Raw genomic sequence first — 26,040 nt, forward strand, 5'->3', positions numbered from 1 at the left:
AATAGACAGAGCTTAGAATTGCACTGGGAAATCATCTTTATTTTTCCTCTCACAGAAATGGCAGTGCATTGAGGATTCTTCTGGCAAGCTTCGAATTCACAAGTGTAAGGGATCCAGCGACATGTTCACCATCAGAAAGAGAACGCGAAGCATACACTCCCAGGGATACAGCAATAAAGACAAAGAATGCATCTGTGCAGATGCTGATTACCGAACCAGCAGGACCCAGAGAAAAAATCAAAGACAGTTCATGAGAAACCCCAGTGCCCAAAGTAGGTGATCTCAGAGCTCTTAGATACTCAGGAAAGGGGGCATTGGGTTAATTGATCGGTGTTTTACCAGCAAGGAGTTGTTTTCACCTGCATATATGATGAATGCACATGTAGTTTGCAGTAGGTACTTGAGTAATTCCTGCTTTAAAAAAAAATCAAAAGCTACCAGAAGCTATCACAATAATCAATATTGTTCAGGCCAGTTTGTAGCAATGATTATGTTTTGATGCCACCTATTGTATGGGTTGGAGATAAAACCTGCAGAATAAATTACAGAATCTAGATAATTACTGTAGTAGCCTGAGCAAGCATTTTCTTTCATTACTAATATTCAGTTAACATGTTCAGATATTTGCAGTAGACTTATTTTTTTATATATGTAATATATATAATGTTTGCGTCTCAAACATTAAAGCATTCTTATTACTGTCAAAGTGAAAGCCTACTCAGCTGAAGTTTTCAAGTGCCAATAAAACAGCCTGCTTGTAATTTAATGAGTTAGAATCTAGTGCCCTCTAGTGGAATGTGATGTAAAGGGAAACTGCCATCAAGGTTTAAAATACCAATGCTTAATTATCTGTGTTAAAGACTGAGAAAACATACCTACTTTAAAAATAATGAAAGGTGTAAAATAATATAAGAATATAAGAGTGACAATACTAGATCAGACCAATTGTCCATCTAGCCCCATATCCTGTCTTCCAACAATGGTAAATGCCAGATGCTTCAAAGGACGTGAACAGGACATGGTAATTACCAAGTGGTCCCTGTCATCCAGTCCCATCTGGCAGTCAGATACTTAGGAACACCTGGAGTATGGAGCTGCATCTCTGACCATCTTTGCTAATAGCCATTGATGGACCTATCCTCCATGGACTTACCTAATTCTTTTTTGAATTTAATTGTAGTTTTGGCCTTCACAACATCGCCGGCAACAAGTTCCACAGGGCGACTGTGTGTTGTGTGAAGAAGTGCTTGCTTTTGTTTGCTTTGAACCTTCTGTCTATTAGTTTCAATGGGAGACCACTAGTTCTTGTGTTATGTGAAGAAATAAATAAAACTTTCTCCACACCATTCATGATTTTATAGACCTCTATATGTGAAGGAATAAATAACACTTCCTTATTCACTTTCTCCACACCATTCATGATTTTATAGACCTCTATCACCCCTTAGTCATCTCTTGTCTAAACTGCATCGTCCCCGTCTTTTTAATCTCTCCTCATATGGAAGCTGTTCCATACCCTTAATCATATTTTGTTGCCCTTCCCTGTACCTTTTCCAATTCTAATGTATTATCCTTTTTAAGACGGAGTGACCAGGACTGCTTTCAGTATTCCAGGTGTGGCTGTACCGTGAATTAATACGGTGGCATTATCATATTTACTGTCTTATTATCTATCCCTTTCCTAATGGTTCCTAACATCCAAAAGCTTTTTGGACTGCTACTGCACATTGAGTGGATGTTTTCAGAGAACTATCCACACTGACTCCAAGATCTCTTTCTTGAATGGTAACAGTTAATTTAGAACCCATCATTTTGTGTGTATAGTTGGGATTATATTTTCCAGCACTGAATTCCATCGGTCATTTTATTTCCCTGTCACCCAGTTTTGTGAGATCCCTTTGTAATTCTTATCAATCAGCTTTGGATTTAACTATTTTATGTCATTTTGTATCATTTGCAAACTTTGCCACCTCACTATTCACCCTTTTTTCCAGATCATTTATGAAAATGTTTAACGCTGTTCCCAGTGCAGATCCCCAGGGGACACTGCTATTTCCTCTCTCCATTCTGAAAACTGACCATTTGTTCCTACCCTTTGTTTCCTGTCTTTTAACAAGTTACTGATCCATGGAAGGACGTTCCTTCTTATCCTATGAGTGCTTAGTTTGCTCAAAAGCCTTTGGTGACGAACCTTCTCAAAAACTTTCTGAAAGTCCAAGTACACTATCTCCACTGGATCACCCTTGTCTCCATGTTTGTTGACCTCCTCATAGAGTTGTAATAAATTGGTGAGATATGATTTCCCTTTACAAAAGCCATGTAAAGGACTTAACAAAAATATATTTTCTGTTTCTTCACTGAGATCGGCACTTTCCATCAAATGCTTAAACTTCTCATGTTTGGTGTGTTTTCTGTTCTCACACTCTTGCCAAGAGCAGCTGGGTTAAAGTAGCCTGAGACTGTATTCTAGACAGCGTTGTGGGTTATGGAATTTACATGAAATTCCATGTAAGCATACAAAAATTACAAGAGACTGCACTCGTATATGAAGTTGCAGAACAATTATACTATATTTTATTATTTCAGGTATAGCCTGTGATGATATAATTAAAGCCTGTAACATTCTTCAGAGGACAGAAGGTTGTGCATTCAGCCATAACTTAGGCATTTCCTGACTTTGGGGTCTCTTAATTGTTCAACCTAAGTGTTGCATTAACATAGTTTCTTGTGTTTAATAATTTTATGCTCTAATGAACTCCATTAGAATTGAGTCTTGCTGGCTAAAATCAGAATCATCTGTATGTCATAAGCAATCAGCTACTGGAGGGTCTCCTGGAAAGCTCTGTTTTTGGAGAAGCAAGATCCAAGTTCTGTCCCCACTTTCAAAGTAAAGTTACAATTGGCCATAGTGACAGCTGTGAAGCCCTAGAAGGCCCATGGATTTGTTACAGTACAAATCCTTGGCTTTCCAGCTATCTCTATAGCAATAGTTGTTGCAGTCCTTTCCTGCGACTTACAGGTTGTCTTCCTATGCATGAAAATTATTTTGCCTCATTTTTCACTTTATCTCCTCTTTTTTTCCACTAATAAACAAAGCTGGCAAGAGTCTGGAAATGTGATTATTTCCAATTCAGACCTGAGGTTACCTCACATCTTCGCACAGAAAAACACCAAGAGGGGCCAGGTCAGGGCAAAATCTCTCTGAGATCCAATTTGTGAAGTTTCCTTCAACCATCCTCTGTTAGGAGAACTTGGGATTTAGGGAGTCAGAACTGCACAAGTTTTGAAGTCAGTGCCGTTTCCGATTTCTGAGAACCAGGAGCCTTTCTATAGAGACAGCCAAGCTAGGAGTTGTACTGCAGAGATTGCTTCTATTCTGCTGGTGCCCCTTCCATCAGGCGCTGTGCTGCCATTGGCCGCTCAGTAACAGCCATGAAGTGGACCCAGTGGAAGCATTGAGCTGTGAGCTTTATTGCCTCCCTGTATCTGTATGGAAATTTGTGAGTAGAACAAGCTCTGGCACTACAGAAAGGAGCATTTCTTCATCCCCTGTCCCAAGCTAACCTCTTTCTTCAAATCCCCTCTGAGTTCCATCCAAGCAACATACAATCTGAAGGGCCTGGTGATCGTGGGGCACAGTGTAAGGGCAGCTCAGGCTTCAGTTTTTCAGACTACCTAGTAATAAGATTGGAATATTTTCCAAATTTTCCATATCAATCATTTGCTTAATAAAGAGCATGGGAGGAGTTTGTAGCTTTGTAAGTGTCTGTTTCAGTTCACCCTGCAAATCTTTGCCTATTCCTTCGCTATAAACAATAGGTTTTTACATCAGAGAGACTTTGTAACTGGTTTTCTCTTCTGAAAGGTGTACTTCTTCACTGACTGAGTAGGACACTTTTTTAGAGCTGACAGCAGGTATCCACTGAAACAGTTTAGGAGGATTATGTCATTTGAAAAAAATGCTAAATAAGGCTCACTATCAATGCTTCCAAAAGATTATTGCAGAGAGGTTCTGTGCAGTTGTCTCAGAGAAACTAACAGAAAGCCTGTGATATGATCTGCAATATCTGTCATTCCATACCTTTTCAGAACTCTCCAGGAATCATTGCATCCTCTGTTATACTACAAATTAACTGAGAACTTTTAATAACAATAGTCATTTTACATAGAGTGTTGCATATCACACATAGATTTTGAGTGTTGAAATATTTTACCCATTGCATCTCATCCCATAACACACCAGGACTGGACTTTTAACATACCGTATATACTCGTTCATTAGCGCCTTTCGTTTATAAGCCAACCCCCCAAGATGGATAGGTAAAAATAGCAAAAACTGTTTGACCCTTTCATAAGCTGACCCTATATTTCAGGGGTTTGAAAACTTTGGCTCCTGGCCCATCAGGGTAAGCCGCTGGCAGGTCGGGATATTTTGTTTACCTGGAGCGTTCACAGGCATGGAGCCCCTCAGCTCCATGTGACCACAGTTCACCATTCCCAGCCAATGGGAACTGCGGGAAGTGGCACCACTTCCCGCAGCTTCCATTGGCTGGGAATGGCAAACTGCGGCCACAGGGAGTAAAAAACTAACCAAACCAAAACACCTTAACAATGTTTTAGAAGGTATTTAACATGTTATATGGGACTTTTTTTTTAATATCTCTATCTTTAAAGCCAGGTGTCTTAGTTACCATGAGTCCACCTGTACAGGACTTGCAGCAGCTCATAAAAACTTCTGTATTTCTATATACTTCTATAGTTAAAGTTTTGACATTTCTGTGTCCGGAGTCTCAGGCCCTCACAGGGGTAGAAATGAGTGCTGGATCCCCATGGGAGTGGGAAAATCTTGTCATTTCTAGCTCTGCAATGCAGCAAAATATCAGAGAGCCATGATATGCTTATACCTTGAAAAGCCATCTTGGCTATGTAACTGAATCTTGTCCTTTTAATATCTAACTTTGAAAGGAAAAAGTGCTGCCATCTCTTAAACAAGTGATTTTGGACCCCTACACCCTGATTCTCAGAGGTACTGAGCTCCCACAGTTCCCACTGATTTCAGTTGCAGATTTGGTTGCTCAACATGTCTGAAAATCAGGCCCTGGATGTATAAAGTTGAGTGCATAAAAATTACAGCACCCAAAATAAAAGGCCACCTCTTCAAATTTGGACCTTAATTTGCCAAAGATCATCAAGGAAGTCTTTGCAAAGCCAGAAATATATCTGTGATCTCCAAGTTTGTGCCTTGTTACAAGTACATCCTTCTTGCCCTTTGAAATTTGTTCCCTGTTTTTGTGTATCTATAAGCATGAATATGTTTTCCTCTTCTGATGCAGAATACAAACCCCGATTTGTTCATACTCGCCAAACTCGGTCCTTGTCTGTGGAATTTGAAGGTGAAATATTTGACATAAACCTGGAGGAGGAGGAACTACAAGTGTCGCAGTCCAAAAGTATTAGTAAGCGTCATGACACTGAAAATGAAGAGGATTCAGAAGACAGTGATGATGGTGGTGGTGGTGAAGAAGAAGAAATGATAGCTGATGGCACCAATGCTGTTGGCCAACCTGATTCCGTCAGAGTGACACACAAGTATGAATGCTTTATATCGTTTTTCTTAAAGTAAATTTTCTCCCACATTTTGCATTTTCTTCTTTATCCCTATCTTTTTGCTTTTCAGTATTTTACAGTTTCTATAACACAACACAATAATATAATAAAAGAATGATTTTATAATTTTGCCCGCTCTTACACAGGTCAAGCCAATGGGATAAATTGTACCTCTGTAAGTGAGGGCAGAATTGGGTCTAGTGATTCCAACTTTCCTGGCTGTTTGTATTAATGTACAGACTTGACACCAGAGACTCAAATTAAACCTATGTACAACTGAGCAGAGATGGACTGCAAATAGTTCTCACATCTTGCAAGAGTTTTTGAGATTTTTAAAAATTTCCCATCTCAAACCAGAACAAAAAGTGAAAATCTCAAAAAAATTTGCAAACCAATAATCCAAATAAAAGGACCAGGTCAATCAAAACATTTCATTTAGATAATTTCATAATGGTTCGTTTCAATTTTGACAATCTATATTTTTTAACCTTTTTACTATAAATTAACTAATATTTCCAAACTAGAAAACAAAACATTTTTTCAAAAGTTTTTCAAATCTGGAGATTCATCAGAACTGACTCTTTTCCACAAACAGTTTTGGGTTAAACCAATCAACACTTTCCAGTGAAAGAATGTTTTATCAGAAAATTTCCAACCAGCTCTATAATTAACAACTCACTTGCAATGAAGGGGTTGGAATAGGAGACTCTGTACACCTCTAACTCCTATGGGTCCATGACTTTCCATTTTCTTCTGGAACAGAGACATAAGGGAGTCAAATTGAAGCAGGGCAGGTGAAGGATGTATCCACAGAGTCTCAGAAATGCACAGTTATGGAAGTTGTGTGAGAACATCAGTAAGGGAAACTTTGGGAAAACAGTATGCAGATGTTTCTCTCTCAGTCTGTTCTCAGTTAAAGAGACAAGGTGGGGGAGGGGAAATCTTTTATTGGACCAACTTTTGTTGAACACCTGAAGAAGTCTCTGTGTAGCTCGAGAGCTAGTCTCAGTCACCAAGAGAAGTTGGTCCAATAAAGGATATTACCTCACCCACCTTGTCTTTCTCTAACATCCTGGGACCAACACAGTTACAGCAACACTGGATATTCTCAGCTAAGTCTGTCTCACTGTTGTTTTCTCTTGCTAGAACCATCATTCTGAATAGCTGTCTTTACTCCATTTATTTTGTTCATAGTTACAGATACTTTTGGAGGCAATTATTTGGGACTACTAAACCAACACACGTCCCTGGCTGCTATTGTTGAATCTAAATCAGGGGCAGCCAAATCACGGCACCTGAGCCACATGTGGCTCTTTTACAGTTAAAGTCCACTCACGAACTGCCCCCTCCTCGAGAATCCCTCCCATTCCTCACCTACCAGACTGGGGGAGAGGGAGCGCAGGGTTTCTGCCCATCAGGGAGTGGGGGTCTAGAGACTTCAGCCCCACAGGAGGCTCCTGCTAGGGCTCGGGGCTTTAGCCCCTAGCCCCACTACCCTGCCTCCAGGGAGAAGCTCCAAGGTGCGCCCTGCTCTTAAACTTCCAAAGACTGTAGTCTGCTGCTCAGAGGGTCAGTAAGTTTGGCCGCTCCTGGTCTATTTTATTACTTACCAGAGGGCGGACTACAACTGGAAAACTTTATGGGGAGGAGAGGACAGGAAGAGACGTTGGAAGAAGGGAAAGTGGCAGATGGACATAAGGAAAGTTATTGATCTCTCTCCACTGTTCGCTAAATGGTTCCCAATATATTTGCATCTGTAGGTGTTTTATTCTTCCAAATGACACCATTCACTGTGAGAGGGAACTATACCAATCATCCAGAGCCTGGAAGGACCATAAGGCCTACATTGATAAGGAGGTTAGAAGGATTTCAAAATCTATTCTTAATAAAGATTCTAAACTCTGATGCCATCACAGTGTAACTCTGCATATAAATGTGCTTTGCAGATTGAAGCTCTGCAGGATAAAATTAAGAATTTAAGGGAAGTGAGAGGACACCTAAAAAGAAGAAAACCTGATGAATGTGATTGTAGCAAACAGAGGTAAGAAAAATTTACCTGCAGCACTGTTTTTCTCACTGATTTACTTTATTAACTCATGAGCTTTTATACAGTGGGAAAGATTTAACATTGGCTACTGTAAGCTTAATATCCAGATATGGATTCAAGCTGCAGAGTTTGGATCCAGAGCCTAAATTCCTCAAAATTTGAATCCAGGATTTTGCTTTAACTCATCCTACAGGTAGGAGCCAGCATGAATGAATTAAGATCCAGATCTGTATTTTAGCATTAGGTGTGTTTGGATTCTGGTTATATATTTTGACCCATCTCCATTAATCATTTTGATATAGTATGTGCTCATACAAGTCATTCCTGCTAGTGAAATAAAACAGACTGTACGTTCAACTAAAACAATAATGGTATCTGTTTTAAGTGCAGAACATAAAACAGATGGTGTACTTCTATTTTGCTTTGACTGAAGAAATGAATTAAGTTTTATCCAGTCATGAAAAGCTGACGTTTTTGATATTATCTATAGCTATTACAACAAAGAGAAGGGGGTGAAGGCCCGAGAGAAACTGAAGAGCCACCTTCATCCATTCAAGTAAGTGTCATTTTTTCCCTTTGCTGTCAGCTGGGCACTTGTTTTATTTTGCTTCTTAGTAACTGTGAAATATCAGTGATGAGCCACAGTCCAAAATGGCTGTTGTCTGGTGGGTACCAGAAGGTGACAACTTTTGACTAGCTGCCCAACTTGGACCTTCTGAAGCTCAGGACGAGCACTGGGAAATTAAAAACAATGGCACAAATCCCATTGAAATGGTTGAAATGAATCATTCTGGGACTGACTGACCTGATGACCTTTAGTTGGGTCCTGTTACCTTTACTTCCTGTACTTGATACAACATCTGTCCGATTTACTTGTGATGAGTGCATCTTCTCACAATGTTAAGAGATGGGCGAGGGGGAGAGAGAGAGAGAGAGAGAGACCACCCTTAATTAGGCTCCCTCTCTGGTACATAGTTTTGAGCATTCAGACTTTTAAAAACTTAAATAGACATAATTGTTAAAGCCCTTGTCAAACGATTAGAAATTAGTCTATGTGAACTACAAATTGCTTCCCCTCTGAACAGAGAAGCAGCACAGGAAGTGGACAGCAAACTTCAGCTATTCAAAGAGAACCGCAGGAGAAAGAAGGAGAGAAAGGGAAAGAGGCGCCAGAAGAAAGGAGATGAATGCAGCCTTCCTGGACTTACGTGTTTTACCCATGATAATAACCACTGGCAGACAGCACCGCTCTGGAACTGTGAGTATTCCTTATCTCCACCTGCAGACTTTAATGAGGTTCATCCTCCTGTCTCATGTGATAATTTCCAGATAGGACAGTCAACGAGGGCATTATTTTGGAAAGCAGGTGCTCACGCTCCTGACACAAAATGCACACAAAGTGGTAATTGCCATGTAAAGAAATTAATGAAGAGCTGCACTTGTAGTTATTATTTATTTACACTGCAATATAAATACCTAGAGGCCTCAATTAAGATGTTCCTGTGCTTATTTATTACCATCTATTTGTTTTTGTTCCTCTTCTTGTAAATCAAGATGTCTAAATATTTCAGAGGACTTCTAATTATGCTGTTCTGTGATCCTGAAAAGAAAAAAAAAGTTCCATTCTTTCCCGTGTATATGCACATTTATTTTCCCACCTACCCATATAATACTGCTTGTTAAATCCTGGTAAATGACTTCTCACTTTGTTAAAGTGCAGTAGAGTGAGGATGAATACAGTAGCTCCCATTTTGCTGTCATTTACACCCATGCAACCCTCTTGATCTGAATAGGAGTTACATGAGGAGTCTATCAGGACAGAATTTAATTAGCTGAATTTAGTGTTAAGTTTATTGAGAACATAATAATTATCAGACTCAACGAGACAAAACCATAAAATCTGGTATCATGTCTTTGTGAATAAGGGGAGACCCAAAAACTATCACAGGGGTAGGCAGCCTATGGCAAGCGTGCCGAAGGCATCATGCAAGCTGATTTTCAGGGGCACTCACCTACCCGGGTCCTGACCACCAGTCCGGGGGGCTCCGCATTTTAATTTAATTTTAAATGAAACTTCTTAAACATTTTAAGAACCTTATTTACTTTACATACAACAAGAGTTTAGTTATATATTATAGACTTATCGAAAGAGACCTTCTAAAAACATTACCATGTATTACTGGTGTGGAAGAACAGAAAGAACTGACTCTATTGCCCAGTCCTGCTACGACTGGGGGTAGATCCACCTGCCACCTTCCCCCATCAACCAGGGTGGAGAGAGGAATGCTAAACCCCTCTCCAGTTCTCAGACTTCCTGCGGCTGAGAGTGGGCACACTTTTAATCATGCAGTCCTCAACATATAACACCAACAGTACCAAGCAAAGCAAACATAAAATAACAAGGATAAAACAAATAGATGATGTAAATTCTGCAGGGCTCCCCCATTCTCAATTGCTCACCACACTGTGACAAATTTCTGTTACCAATCTATCCCTCATGTCAAGTGATCAGGCTGACACTACAGGATCGTTGGGGGAAGATAAAGAAGACACACCATATAACTGAATTTTAAAGCTTCATTAATAAAATAATAAAACAACAACAGAGAGTGTTGGGATCGCTCCCACATCATTCAGGAAAACATTAATGTCCCAAGCCCTAAGCCATTTTCATACTCACACATGTCCAGACTGGCCACGTCTATGTATAAAGTTCAGAGAAGGGGGAGAGGTGGACGGGAGATTATCCTGTATACAGCTTGTCCAGAATTTCCAACATGCTTTCGCTCTTGGGAAGGGTGTTCTTTTACACCTTGGGATCTCCTGTGGTGTCTCTTTCAGAGATTCCAGTCCAGGTTGGCTGCCTGTGGCTTCTCCAGTGTCACCAAGCCACACTAGCTCCAAGGTCGCAAAGGCACACTGTTGGATCTCACTGGACAGTTAAGCTTTGCAGCTGTAATCTCAGTTCTGTACTGCCTTTGGTTTGCATCTGTCTATATTTTTTTCACAGCCAGCTGGGGCCGAAAGCAGTTTTTCTTTGTACTTAGCATAGTCTGCGTTGATTCTTGGCCTTGAACGCAGAGCAGCTTTCTCTTTATCTCTGGGCCATGCTGAATTTCAAATTAACCCATTCCTTTCCTCAAAAGACAAATTGCTCACACTGTATCAGAGGCTTTTTTATGATTAAAAGCTCCTCTGGATGTATGATCTTATCTAGATAGAAGGTACTTTCTAGTGGGCATTGTTTAGATGGATTTTCACGCATGTAAAGATTCCAATTGTCTAAATACCTGCAGGTTGTTGGACCATAATGTAAGTACATGAAATATGCTGGGGTACCCTTAGGGGGTGAAGTGGAATGTTTAGACTGTCTCCCACCCATTTTCCACTCACACACACAGGGAGGATGCCCTGTCCGCGCTAGCAGCACATAAACTAAGGATCTCTCCCTACAGGGTACTCACACAGGAGAGGCTAACAAGGATGGCCATGACCCTCCTACATCTCCCTTCAGCAAAGAGCTTTGGCTAGTCTCAGGGAGACGGCACCACTTACTCTGATTGCGTCCAGTGAGATGATCAGACTATCAGTAGCTCACACGGAAAGGAAAGGGGGAGGGAAGATGGGTTCACACGCTCCTAGACCCAGGTAGCTTCCTCGCCGGATGATGCCAGGCGAGTTAGCCCACCGTGGGTCGGATCTCCTAAAGATCCACTAGTTACCGGGCTTGCATTAGAGTAGTCTTGGTCATGAGCTTTCACTTCGCAGGGTACTCTGGGCATCTTCCGGTAACAGTCACTCACACTGGTGTACACACACACACACACACACACACACACCAAGGCCTTTATTTCCATATACCATGGTGCATCTGTACCTTACGTCCTGACCCAATACCATGAGGCGGTATAACAACCCCTCTTGAGAAGGTAAAAACCCCTCAGCGCCGGTGCATACCTAATGCATTTCCCTATGCATTACCTAATGCATTTCCCTATGCATTAACCTTGTTGGCCAATCAAGCAGTTCCCCAGTACTGCTTCAACCTAACCTTGCTGGGGGTGGCAAAACCGTTCCCCAATACCACTCTGCATCTGATCTTGCTGCACGGTCAGTAAGTTCAGATGGCTAAGCCCAACAGGGACAGAAGGCCCCAGGGACAGTCCTCCTCCAATACCCCAACAGAGATTTCAAAAGGTCTCATACCTCTCTTGTGGCGCCATGGGGTTCGAAGGGGAATGATCCATAGCAGCTGCCTGTGTTTCAGTAGGCGTTGCCATCCCGGACGAGCCCCCAAATTGATGGAGAAAAACTCGGTTCTCACTTTTTGTTTGGGTGCAGCAGAGTCAGATACTTTATTCTGTTAGCAGCTACAGCAGGGAGAGAGTGCGCTAGGACATAGGGTCTCCCCTTCCTAGACAGGTCTCTCAACAGGTAAACAATTACAGCAGCATTTATACTTTTGTTACAGACAATAATAAGCAACAGCTGCATTTTGTTTATACATAGGTCATCCTGATATCTTGTTTTTCTCACTTAAGAGACTCCAGTCTACGTTTCGTATTATCTACACAAGGTCGAAAAACAACTTCTCACACAGTTCTTTTCCACTCACCTCACACAATGCTTGCTTCTACAAATCTCGCGTTATTGGGGTTACAGTTAGCCTAACTCTTGCTAACAAAGACTGTCATGCATTAAGATCCCTTACAAATCCCTGTCAGTTCTTTCTGTACTTCCACAATGGCACACGAGACCTTAAATTAGAGTGAATAAATGAAGACTCGGCACAGCACTTCTGAAAGGTTGCTGACCCCTGAACTATCATAATCTTCACAATAGTTAATGTTATGCCAAAATTTGGCAGGAGGAAGGAAGATTTTTCCCCCAGCTCTTAGGGATCATCTCCTGACTTGAAGCAAAAGAATTTATTGATAGTCCACTTAATTTTTATCTGGGCTAGTACTATAGCAAACATTACATTTAAGGTATCTACAGGATTTCCATTATAAACCCTTGTTTTTCAGTTGTGAGTAACTGTCTGATAAACTCTGCTTGAGGCTGAAAGTTTCAAGGTTTGATTACAGAACAAAGGGGATTGTTTGTTCATTCTTTTCCACAATTTTTAGGTGTTTTTGCACATATATAACTTAGGAATAGCTGTTCTGTAGAAGCTGAAAATTGTCAGGTGACTAGATCTCACTGAGATCTAGGGACAGATATATAGCTGGTAGAAATTGTCATAGTTCCATTAACAGCTGAGGTTCTGCCCTTAGTCTTCAGGCCAGTTTGCTAAAGACGCATATTGCAAACTGTGGAAATATGAAAATTGGGTTTTACATTTGTAGTGATATTTTGCACATTTGTAATACAAAACTGCACTGAGAGTTTTGATGGGGTAAGAATTTAGCATAAATTGAGTAAGGACTTCTGGTTTTAACCCAAAGTAGTTGATTGATGTTTTTCTTCTCTTTTCATCAAACAAATAAAAAAACCAGGGAAACTGAATACAAAAGTTAGTTAATGCTAATTTTAAGGTTTTGATTTTAAATGCTCTGAAATCAGGAAAAGATAAACATTAAGAGTATCATTGTAACCTTAAATCAGACATTTCACATATATAATATTTTAGGTTAGTAGTTATGCTGTTAAATATAATATGATTTAAACCTCTCATTCTGGTAAACCATCATATTTGTGTGCTGGTTCCACTCACCTCAGAGGGTTGTGTGTCAGTGATGCTGAAAACTTTTTGATGGCGCTTACCAGCGTCCTCCTGGGGGTTTCCACGATGGTGTGCATCACCTTCATCACTGCTCCTCCAGGCCTTCATTCTTCCTACTAGTGCCACTTCACTCCTGCTTGCTAGCCCTGCCTCTTTCCTTTCTGCCCTCCCGCTCTGTTACTCTGCTCCTCTTGCTTCATAGTGGCCCCCAGCAACTCTTCCAAATCCCTTCCTCCAGTGCCACACTGCAACATCCCCTGCCAGCTTCTACGTACAATCCAAACCCATCTTCACATTTCAATTTCCTCCCCTCTCTTCGGTCTCCATAATGTACCTCCTTCTGTCCTGCCTGCCACATTACCTCTCCCTCTCATCATGTATACTCCCTAACAAATGGAGCTCAAGCAACAGCACTGACAACATACAGATAGCTCTCACTAGCTTCTAGAGGAGTGCAGAATAGCACCAAGTGGGTGGAATTGGCTGTGACACATGCATCCTATATGTTCAATGAGATTAAGGTTACTTTTAGAACATGGGTGCAAATTTTACCCTGACTTGTATACTAAGCAGCTCCATTGAATTTCATTCTGCATGAGCAACTGAGGACAAGAACTTTTTTCTTTAAGGCTTACATCCTGTTCACCCCAGAGAAGTCAGATTTACATAATGTGTCAGTCGGGGCAGAATTTTGCCTCTTATCCACAGGATTTCATGTCTCCTGTTATTTAAAACGCATATGAGTTTTCATATATGTTTTTGTATTTAAATAACTTAGGAAATATTTGTATTTCTGAATAGAATTTAATGGTTTATTTTTAAAACTAAAGAACTTATCAGAAAAATAAAGTAAAACAATTAAAATCAATAAAAGTTTTACTAAAGAAGTGCAATGTTTATTATTTTATATCTAAAGCTAATCATTTTCTCCCAATTATAGTGGGGTCTTTCTGTGCTTGCACAAGTTCAAACAACAACACCTACTGGTGTTTGCGAACAATTAATGAGACACACAATTTTCTCTTCTGTGAATTTGCAACCGGATTCTTGGAATATTTTGATATGAACACTGATCCCTATCAGGTAAACCAATTCTATGTTACAAACTCTTCAGCACTAATATTCTGTATGTTTGCACTCTTGTTAACAAATATTTCTTTTTTTCTGATGTCCAGCTGACAAATACAGTACACACAGTGGAAAGAGGCATTTTGAATCAATTACATATACAGCTAATGGAATTGAGAAGTTGTCAAGGTTACAAGCAGTGCAATCCACGACCTAAGGGACTTGAAACAGGTGAAAAAGAAAAAATCTGAAAGATGGCACTATTCATGTATGTTTTTATTAGGGTGTCTTTTATTTTCTCAATTACTAAGTGGATCAATTACCTCTCTCTTTCTCTCTCTCTCTCTCTCTCTCGCTCTGAAAACCTTGCGGTTAATTGTGCATACAGCATTATTAGTCCATTGCAGATATGTTTCACTGCAGATATGTAGGGTTACTATACAGGGACATTACTAAGTACTGGGCAGGAAGGTGACCAAGCCATTACACTAAAAAATAATAGAAGAACATTCTAATGCTGCATAATTACACTCTAGATAGCTTTGTAGGACTTTGTTTCCATTCTCGCCTACAGGATTAATTTTGTTAGTCTTTGCTTCCCAATAGCATCCCCACCAAGGAGTGATGAACTGCAAACTCTACATTGGAACCGAGAATGAATGTTGCAGACTTTTAATGAACAGATGTCCCCTCTGTTTTTAAGGAGAGCAAGATATGAGCAGTCCTTTACAAATATTCTTGAATTTTAAAAAAAATTGTGATATTTATACATCACTTATCTGGAATTTGTTGCACTTCATTTTGGGTGACCTTAAAGTGTGCGTTTACAGGAATATTCTCTTCATATTTTATGCCATTGCTTCTTTATTCTTCTCTCCTTTTTCCATGAAAATTCTTTTAATTTATTTTCTAATCTGATTTTTGTGGGATTTTTTCAATTCTTTGAACACATCTTTCAGGAAACTTTTGTTGGACTGCAGCTCTGTCTATATTTAACACAATACATTTCTTTTTAGGATTAGATGCTGTGCATGGAAACTACATTGTGAATGGTTTTTACAAGTTCTAAACACTAACAAAAGTTACTCTTGTATTTTCCTATATCAGGAAATAAAGATGGAGGAAGCTATGATCCACACAGGTATCCACACTTTTTTATTCTCCTCAGCAGCTTCTTTCCAAATAACTGCATGATCCAGTCCATTTCAACTAATGTCTGTATCCTGCCATGTTGCAAACAACATAGCTTTTGATGCATGCATTTTCTAACAATATTCTCCACTGAACTTGGCCATTGGTTATTAGATCTGCCATTCTGCATTTAACTTAGCTCATTGTCACGGCAAGACTTCATGCAGCTCATTTTAATTAGTCCATGCCTGTATTTATTATATACTTATATTGGGAATCTATGCAAAAAGAGCAAAACTGTTTTGGGGTTTTTTTTAAATGTAAGAAGACTATACAGCTGCTTTGTAAATGTAAATCGAATGTGTTTAAATATAACCTCTGATTTATATATACGCCAAGGGCCTGAGTAAGCCCTCATGGAAGTCAATAGCTATATTCCCACTAACTTCAGTGGGCATTGGATGAGGCCCCTACTGGTTGAAATGGAGGGGGCTTGCTGTAGGTAAACATACTGTATGCACACCACTCACTGCTGCGAGCGAGGAAAACAATCCAGGGAGTGAGTAGAAAAAGGGACAGAGACACTGAGAAAGCTGAAGTCACAACATCACTGTATTGGTATCTGCAGCACTGTCCACTCTTCAGGTTAAGTGTAGAATTAATGGTAGAAAATGATTCAGGATATTTGGGCTTGGTTCTGTTCTCATTTTCCATCAATTTTACACCCTTGCAGCTTCATTCACCTTGTTGGAATTACACAAAATTTACACCAATGTATGTGAGGGCATAATTGGGCCTCGGGAGACTACAGTTGTATAAATGGTCCATTTTATGGGGAGAGCAAAGAGTGTGTGATTGTTAGCTCTGTGTAGCAAACACAGCAGTCAGGAAACAATTAAAATAATCACATCTTGATGTTTTATAAATCTCTAATTTAAGCAGCTGTTTTCCTGTAGAGCCAAGTTTGTATTTGTCCCAATTGTATAGTTTCATGGCTGAGGATCTGATGAGCTGTTCTGGGAAATCTCATGTTCTTTCACAGTTTTGTGCATCTTCTGCTAAAGCCTGATGGGAAACAGTTATTTACTACAAAGGGAGAATGAGATTCTTGGATTCTGTTGGCTTTATTTTTTTAATCTCGCATATGAAGACTTTCTTGCAAGCATTTTGTTTTGCTACCTTTGACTTTACATCTAACAGAGATGGCATTTTTATGTTGTAGGGCTGCATGAAATAATATGGCACCATATATCATTATATTACATCTTGTTATAAAGTCTAGTAGTGAAATCATTCTAACCACTGACTCACCAAGTCATTTAAAATTATTCTATTGGGAAGAGTAATAGGTGTAGCACCATTAAAATAAGTGCAGGTCCAGACAGAGTTTCCCAAAGGCCAAAGGTATTTATGTCCAAAGTTTTGATTCAGACCCTTCAGACCCTGTGAATATGTGACATTTATAAAAGAAACCTTAACCATTTCTTAGTAATCTTTGAAAGGAATCTCCGAGAGGAATCTGTTCTTCGTGTACCAAAACTATGCAGAATTAAAAAGGATGTAGCTCCGTGCTGTTGTGAGTCTCTTAAAATAGTGCTTGGGTATTATGTGGGCCTCCTTAGTAGCTCAGCTTAGATATATTTATATTTTAAATACTTTAGTTCAGAATTTAACACACAACTAAACGTGGTGATTTATGGCCAGTACCACCATATTAGCTATGTTGTGGCTGCAGGCATATATGTCCGCACAGTTTGTTTAATGCCTATGTAGAGAATGAATGCTGCATGCCCATTTCTACCCTTGGGTGCATTCAGGAAGCACCTATTATGGGACCTCTGTGCCACACATGTACATTGAAAGGCAGATCTTGACTCTACATAAACAGCATGCCCAGCTGCCATGAACTATACACACAAGCTGAGACTTTCCAAACTGCTTCGGGATTTTGATGCCCATTTACCATTATTCTTAATGGGATGTGAGTATCCAAATTCCTTAGGAAACTTCAAGGAATCTCAGCCATGAATAACAGCCTGAGTAATGTTTGAGAAGAGAATCCCAAGATGTGTGCTTATGTATGTAGCCTTAGCAGCATTTTTCTACATTGCCTCTTATCCTGTTTTTTATCTGATAAAATGCAAAATACTTTAAAAACAAAAGCACGTTCATATTAATCCGATACATTTTTTCCATATTTTCCTTCTCTGTTTATTTTTAACAAGATTTGATTTATTGCAGGGGAAACATTTTTCTGTTTTCCTTTACGCTTTTATCTCAATTTATGAAACCTCTCATGTTCAGTCTTGAGTTGTGGGTTTACAGCATCTGAAATAACTCATTTACCCAATCAGCATGCAGTCAATTCTAGGAAATGAGAATATTGCGTTCCCTGCTGGTTAAACTGTGGTATAAGTTATTCTGTTTTTCTGTATATTAAAAAAAATTGCGCTTCCTGGCTGCTATTAAAGCCATTAAACAATTTCTGCTGCCATCATGGCCCTGAAATGAGACTTGTTTGGCTAGTTGGTAATGGGATTTTCATTATATCAATTTGTTTCTCTGTATATCACTCTGAATAGTATGTCATTTGGCAGTTAGCTCCCTGACGAAATGACAGTTGTCCTACTATAACAGCATAGTAAAATTATAATTATTGCAGTGTCTACTTAAGTTGATGCATTGGAGAGTTTTAAGGGTAACTTTCATTAATGGTGCCTCCCTCTTATTACCTCATCTAGCCTCTTTTCCCCACAAGAAAGTCACCAGAATGTTAATGGGAAAATAGATCTCTGTGTCTACAATGTTGCAATATTGTAGGCCTGTAAGTTCTCAGTGAGCTTTTTATTGCTGGGTTTTGTTTCTTATCCTTTTTCAAGGGGCACATTTAACCAGCAGGCTGATCTTGTCATAATCATATCTGTTAATACACTAACAAACCAAGAGAGACTTTGCTGGCCCAGTTTCAGTAGCCGGTGAAGTAGGGTATAATGTGGGATATGAAGTAAACTGATACACTATATGATGTGAGCTCGGATAGTGAGGTACAGATTTGCTGTCAATAGATGTTTTTTGCCTTGAGCTACTCTAGGGATGAAATTCATGCCCTAAGCGCAAAGTCTGGTTTCTAGGGTTTTGTCGGGAGGATTCTGAAGGGAATAGGAGGATGCATTTCCACTTACAGGTGAGAAGTATGGCTATTGCCACACTGCACTGTCCAAGTGGGGCATGCCACTTAGCAGTGAACCAGAACATTAGATATAAGATTCACTGACTTTGCCTATCTTTATCTACAACTCCAGATTACATTTGTTTACAGGAAACAAACAGTGAATTGAATTAAAATAGAAAAACCACCACCTCCGCGCCACCCCCAACATCTGCATTTACTCCTGGAATTAAAATATGTCAAAACTTGCCTAAGAGCATTCACAGTTGAGTGGTTTTCCTGTTGAAAACATGTCTTCCTTACAGTTAATTGGTTCACAATGAAGATGGCAACTTCTGTGAAGTATGATCACAGCCATTCACTGACATAGATCTTTGTGGGGTGATTAATATAACTATTTATCCATCTACACAAAGATTTGATAGAAGAATATTGGCGTTTCTAAAATATTTTCTTAAATAATTTGATGGCAGTTAAGATAAGGGACCAGATTCATGCCCCACTCAATTCTCTTTGTACCAATCAGGCAGTGCAAAGAGAGCAGAAACCTTCTTCAAGTCTCTTGCTGAGGATGTCTGTCTTCCATCTCTCCATCCCCTCAATGCCTAGTGCAGGAGGTATGTCAGGTGTTGTTACCCGGGGTTCTTTCAACCCAAAGCTCTTGGTAACTTTACTCTGTGCAAGGAGGTGTCAGGAAATAAATCAGGGGAGACACAGCCGTCTGACCAATAGATGGCTGGCACAAACAGGACAACACAAGAGTGCTTTCACTTAAAGCTAAACTTTACTTAGTCTCAAGCACTTATGTACGTCCTCAACAAGTTAATAAAACACCCCCAACCATTGATAATTACCAAAGCTGAGTGTGGCTTTTGAGTGATACAGCGGCAGTCTGTCTGCTGCTGGGGAACAGAAGATGCATCCAGAGGGAGAGTCCAGTCCCGAAACGAGTCCCGCCTGTCTCAAGCTTTTTCCCCTTATTTATACATTAGTAATTAAAGATACCTTGTTAAGTAAGCAGTTTCAAGCAAGAAGTTCCTTCTGATTATTGGTTAACCAGGTGTGGGTTTTTCCAGAACTTGCAGCCTTGAAACCTCAATAGACATTCCTTCAGCATATCCTATTCTTTGAAAACACATGTGTCAGCAAATTTTAACACAATTCTTATCAGTAAGGATGTGGGGTCAAGCTGCCCTTTCAGTGGCACCCTCTCCCCTCCTGCCTTGGTCAAGCTGAGACTTGCTTTTAACAGCTTGCTGACTAGGCTGTCTTTAACAATAAGCCATAGTGGTTTCAGGCACTTTACCGCTTTGCCAAAGTCTCCCCGTACAGTGTGTGGCCAGAATACAATGTGCTCCAACAATCCTCAGCTGGCGTATGATCCCTAGGGGACCATAGCCATCAGGCATATTTTAAAGCAGCCCTCTGGATGCTTTAATCTGTACTCATGGCCAGGAAAGGAAATAGGGAGCTCTGACCGGCTCCCTTAAGCCTCTTTGCTGCTATGCCCAGTATAAGGCGGATGTCACAGAGATCCGGTGTATAATTTTCAGGCACATTTTTCTTCCATGCCTTACCAATATAGAATGACAGAGTTAAAATGTAACACTTAATTAATACTGTCAATAAATATAAATCTCCAGGGCACTCAGAGAGAAAGTTTGAACATCTTGGGCAAATCCTGCCTCTAGCACACAGTCTGACTAACCAAGCTGTGCCATAGAAGGGGTTCTGTGATGGCCCTGGTTAAAAATATCCACATACTCTTGCCTGGGCTTTATGGTTACTACTTCAGCCCTGAGGATGATACAGGCCTTGCAGTCCCTGTGTCTGGTGGATCCAGGTATATGAGCATTTACTCTCCTGTCTCTAGCTTACTAGATCTAATGCAAGGAGCCCCATGGAGTTAGCTTCCATACCATCCAGGGGTGTGGGTCATCAGGCATCCTGCTCCTATCTGTGCAGCAGAATACAGGTCCCTCTATGGATGGAAGGAGGGAGGCAGGATTTGCCCTTTATAATAATATTAACCAGTGAGTATGCTCTGTAACATAAAAAACATTGGTACATTTTGCATTTAGAAAAGTTGCTGTATAATGCATCACAATGTTTCTCAAGCAGGGCAGCTTAACTAGATATTAATCCTTCCTCCGAATGTTGGCACTTTTGGCTGAAGCTGAAATGTAATACTTATGTTTATGGGTAGGATCAGGTCAGTTATTTTAGGGTGGGGAAGTATTACAAGAGTTGCTAATTTACACAGAGTTACCTTCTTGTGATCTTCAGAATATTTGATGTGTTTCTTTATGAAATTCAAGTTCTCGCCAGCCCATTGTCTACACCTTGGCTTTGGCCATCATTGATTGTCACATTGCAGGAAAATGTGTTGAGTATCAGAATGTAGTTCCTGCATTCTGAAAAAAAAGTTGCTCTTGGAACTTTATTATAACTGCTCAGTTCCGTTTATTCACCTGATCATTTTAATAGATGCTTTTAGAGCATCAGTGATGCTTGATAAGTAAAATGTTAAGCTGTGCCACATGCCTTTTTTTCTTTAAGAAAGAAATTCGCTTTCTTCTTTGAATCCTTTATAATGTACTTTTTTGCAGGCAGAAAATCATTGTCACTTTATTTTGCTTTATAAGGATGGCTCTCACATGACCATTCAGTGTTTCTTTCATTGTGGTTGATTTCCTTGCATCTCTTTCAGAAAGAAGAATAACACAACTTTACTCTTCCCTTGCTCACTCTCCAGAACCAGTAAACACAGCCAGTCCAGAGAGAGAGGATTTTCTGTTGTAAGAAATTTGCCAGTTGGTGGTAGGGCTACTAAATTGAAACATAGGACCATGGAGACAAATGAGCACTGGGAGTGTTAAAATAGGAGCTAGCACATCAATTTGTAAGGAAAGGATATATTTTTAGAAGATACTATTTAAAAAGTTAAAATATTTCCATTTTTATGTAGTTATGCTAAGTGAGGGAAGGCCAATTTATGTGTAAGATTCAAGCACTTTCCATTGCAGGAGTCAATGCCCAAACTCTCCTTGACTCCAATGGAGTAGGCTCAAGTCCCAAATTAGCAAACAAAGAAACTCACAACTGTTTTTCCAAGCCAGACTTTCATCTCTTGGCACTGCCACAGTGTGGTGGACTTTGCATCTTCTCACAAAGCAAAGAGTAAAAGCTGTGAAGGAATAGGTAGCTACCTCCAGTCTCCTCTGGCCTATGTGAAACATGAGAATATGAGATGAGGCTGAAACTGGTTATGTTTTCCCAGTTTCTTATTCAAAAACCAAAGTTATTGAAAAATACATCCACGTAAGATGAAATCTTTAGAAATGTCATCGATTGAATGTGATAAAAATGTAAATTTCTAATTTGTTAATTTATTTATTAATTGAATAATCAAATAAGAAGCTGGGTTTTGACTGGCTGTCGGTGACAAAACATATCCTGAGGTTACCCCAAATTACAAGTCCTTGTGATGACTACACTGTTCTGAAGGAGCAGGGACATGCCAGTCACTGATCTGAAGCTTCATTCTTGTGTGATATGCTATGAGTTGTGACATCCTGGCCAGACTTCCATTCTGTATATGGAGTTTGAATAAATGGCTGGGTTTTGACTGCCTGTATATGACATGATGTGCCTCGTATCACCCCAAGTGACACAGCGCTGTGACTACTGTACTCTTCTGAAGAAGCTGGGACATTGCACTCTCTGACCCGAAACTTCATTGTTGTGCAATATGCTGTGAAGTGCGACCCCACTTCTATATTGTGGATAGCATTCTAATAAGGAGCTGGATTTTGAGTGGGTGAATATGACAAATATATCTCAAGTCCCCCCAAGTAACAAGTCTCTGTGAACATTATGCTCTTCTGAAATAGTCAGAATATGCCACCTGAGGCTTTGTTCCTCCAAAATACATAGCCATGCATCTGCCCCCACTTTCGTGTTGCATGGCAGGATTTGAATAAGGAGCTGGGTTTTGACTTGCTGTATGTGACAAAATATGTTTTGGGTCCCTCCAGATGACTTGACTTGTCCCCATGACCGTTAGACTGTTCCAAAGGAGCAGTCACCAGTCTGAAGCTTTGTTCTTGAGCAATATGCTGTCACGTGTCATGTCCTTGGCAGTGTCTACTTCCATATTGTATGTAGGGCTTGAATAAGGAGCTAGATATTTACTGGCTCTACGTGGCAAATGTTACCTAATATTGACTACTTAAGAATTCCCATTAACACACTGAGGTTTCGTAGGTTCTTGTCCCAAGATCAGGCCCAAGGTTATTAAAATTAAAGTTTAGTTGGGAACCCCAACATGCACAGTTGCAACACTCACAATTTTTTCAGTTAGCAAGTTACAAATACTGTAACCCAGCAAGGTAGATAGAGATAATACAGAATGTGCATCTGAATATCCATATGCTCTCACCATCGCTTGCAAAAGGACCTGAAGTGCTAATTATCCTCATCATCATCCTCACCGTCAGCAGTGCTTGTCATCCTGGTGTCTCCCAAGAGTTACATCTCCCAAGGCACACAGGCTGGGATACGACTTTTATAATGTGTTACGCTGACACCACTGTACCTAATGCATATTCTACAGGAGTTTCAGCCCCTTTTCCTTATTTATAGTTTCTCATGCTACTAATGTTGGGGTGCCCTTCTCCCATAGATTATTAGGGCTTTTACCTCAAACTTATTAACATATACGTCAATTAGTTACCATGGCACTCTTGTGGTCAGACATCTGCTGATGTTCCTAACTTAAAATATCCCAAACTGGTATAAACCAGTATCTTGTGGTTACCCGTCGGCAATTTAGTCAGTACAGCATTATATATTGTGATATCTTATGATCTAAGGTTACTTCTTGTTAGCTGCTTATGCTAAGGCCTTTGGGCCTTATGTCTTGTTTAGCTAAGCTATTGTCTTACAGGCCTCAGACCTGTAGGCTTATTGCTTTACTGCCTTAACTTATGCCTGTACCTTACCTAACAAATAGCTATTCCTATAAGCTATACAAATGAGTCTCAGGTCATCCTGTTAAACTGTTCTGATGTAGCTGAGACATAGAACTCCCTGACTTTAAACTTTTTCTTTGGAAATAATTGTGGTCCTTCCCCCATGAAAACTTACACACCCTTTAGCAAGGTAACAGAAGCAGCAAATGGGACTTTTAGAGGATGTAGCTGCAATGGATCCTATGCTTGCAGTTAGAGGGACTAGGTGATTGTTGTGTTAATTCCGTCTGTGGTTTGTTTATTCTCTTTGAAGGTTGTATGGCTGGGCTGTGGCTCTCTGAACTGCCCAAGTGAAACAGCTCTGTTTGTGTCTCTGAGAGGGCCTTGTTACTGGGACCCTTGGGGCTTTGAATGGAACCAGTGTTTGAAGTGTCTGAATGGTTATTCCTTTCCAGTTTGCAGGGGAGGGGGCTGAGCATTAAGGCTTAGAATATAAGTCAGTTGCCAGGTGAACAGGAATAGCAAATTGGATGAGATCAGTGGAAGCTTAGGGTACGTCTACACTACAGGATTATTCCGATTTTATATAAACCAGTTTTGTAAAACAGATTGTATAAAGTCGAGTGCACGTGGCCGCACAAAGCACAATAATTTGGTGGTGTGCGTCCATGTAAAAAGGCTAGTGTCGATTTCTGGAGCGTTGCACTGTGGGTAGCTATCCCGTATCCATCCCATAGTTCCCACAGTCTCCCCCCGCCCATTGGAATTCTGGGTTGAGATCCCAATGCATGATGGTGCAAAGACACTGTCGCAGGTGATTCTGGGTAAATGTCGTCACTCATTCCTTCCTCCGTGAAGGCAACGGCAAACAATCATTTCACGCCCTTTTTCCCTGGATTGCCCTGGCAGACACCATAGCATGGCAACCATGGAGCCCGTTTTGCCTTTTGTCACTGTCACCGTATGTGTACTGGATGCTGCTGACAGAGGCGGTACTGCAGTGCTACACAGCAGCATTCATTTGCCTTTGCAAGGTAGCAGAGATGGTTACCAGTCGTTCTGTACCGTCTGCTGTGCTATTGCCTGAAACAACCCCACCCGTTGATTCCCTTCTCCCCCAACCTTTCTGGGCTACCATGGCAGTGTCCTCCATTTGTGTGATGAAGTAATAAAGAATGCAGGAATAAGAAACACTGACTTTTTAGTGAGATAAAATGAGGGGGAGGCAGCTTCCAGCTGCTATGATAGTCCAGGCAGGACATTAAAGGGTGGCGAGAGAGAGGAGCCCAGCATCCCGCTGCTATGATAGTCAAGGCAGTACAGAATCTTTTCTTTAAACATGAAAGCGGGGGGCTGATGTAACTCAGCCCCCAGTTGCTATGATGAGGATGGTTACCACCGTTCTGTACTATCCACCGGGAATGACCGGGAGTCATTCCTATTTTTACCCAGGCGCCCCCTGCCGACCTTACCTGAGGCCAGCCAGGAGCACTCACAGGCTGATGATGACGATGGATAGCAGTCATATTGTACCATCTGCCACTGGGGAGGGGAGGGAAGAGGATGCTGCTATTCATTGCCGCAGCACCGCGTCTACCAGCAGCATGCAGTAGACATAGGGTGACATATAAAAATGTTAAGAAACAACTTTTTTCCCTTTTCTTTCATGGGGGGGGCGCAAATTGACGACATATACCCTGAAACACCCCGGACAAGTGTGTTTGACCCTACAGGCATTGGGAGCTCAGCCAAGAATGCAAATGCTGTTCGGAGACTGCGGGGACTGTGGGATAGCTGGAGTCCTCAGTACCCCCTCCGTCCCTCCATGAGCATCCATTTGATTCTTTGGCTTTCCGTTACACTTGTCACACAGCACTGTGCTTTGGCCTCTGTCTATCATAGCCTGGAGATTTTTTCAAATGCTTTCTCATTTTGTCTTCTGTAACAGAGCTGTGATAGAACAGATTTGTCTCCCCACACAGCGATCAAATCCAGTATCTCCCGTACGGCCCATGCAGGAGCTCTTTTTGGATTTGGGACTGCATCATCACCCGTGCTGATCAGAGCTCCACAGTGGGCAAACAGGAAATGCTATTTAAAAGTTTGCGGGGCTTTTCCTGTTTACCTGGCCAGTGCATCCGAGTTTGGATTGCTTTCCAGAGCGGTTACAATGGTGCACTGTGGGATACCACCCAGAGGCCAATACCGTCGATTTGCGGCCACACTAACCCTAATCCGATATGGTAATACCGATTTCAGTGCTACTCCTCTCGTCGGGGAGGAGTACAGAAACCGGTTTAAAGAGCCCTTTATATCGATA

At 40.7% G+C, this 26,040-nt stretch overlaps 1 protein-coding gene across 3 annotated transcripts in view; it reads left to right on the forward strand.

Moving 5' to 3' along the window:
• The window catches only part of SULF1 (sulfatase 1), a 175,083-nt gene that overhangs the window by 140,748 nt on the left and 8,295 nt on the right, over window positions 1–26,040 (forward strand). For 2 of the 3 annotated variants that reach the window (XM_030553246.1, XM_030553245.1), the window contains 8 exons: window positions 56–272; window positions 5,334–5,589; window positions 7,368–7,464; window positions 7,554–7,648; window positions 8,145–8,210; window positions 8,740–8,912; window positions 14,320–14,462; window positions 14,555–14,678. In XM_030553246.1, coding sequence (XP_030409106.1) covers window positions 56–272; window positions 5,334–5,589; window positions 7,368–7,464; window positions 7,554–7,648; window positions 8,145–8,210; window positions 8,740–8,912; window positions 14,320–14,462; window positions 14,555–14,678 — 1,171 coding nt within the window. Of the gene's footprint in view, window positions 1–55; window positions 273–5,333; window positions 5,590–7,367; window positions 7,465–7,553; window positions 7,649–8,144; window positions 8,211–8,739; window positions 8,913–14,319; window positions 14,463–14,554; window positions 14,679–15,554; window positions 15,589–26,040 lie in introns of all 3 variants that reach the window. The other variant, XM_030553247.1, reaches the window with a different exon arrangement.

Source organism: Gopherus evgoodei, chromosome 2 (genome assembly GCF_007399415.2).
Source record: "Gopherus evgoodei ecotype Sinaloan lineage chromosome 2, rGopEvg1_v1.p, whole genome shotgun sequence".
Classification (NCBI taxonomy): Eukaryota; Metazoa; Chordata; order Testudines; family Testudinidae; genus Gopherus; species Gopherus evgoodei.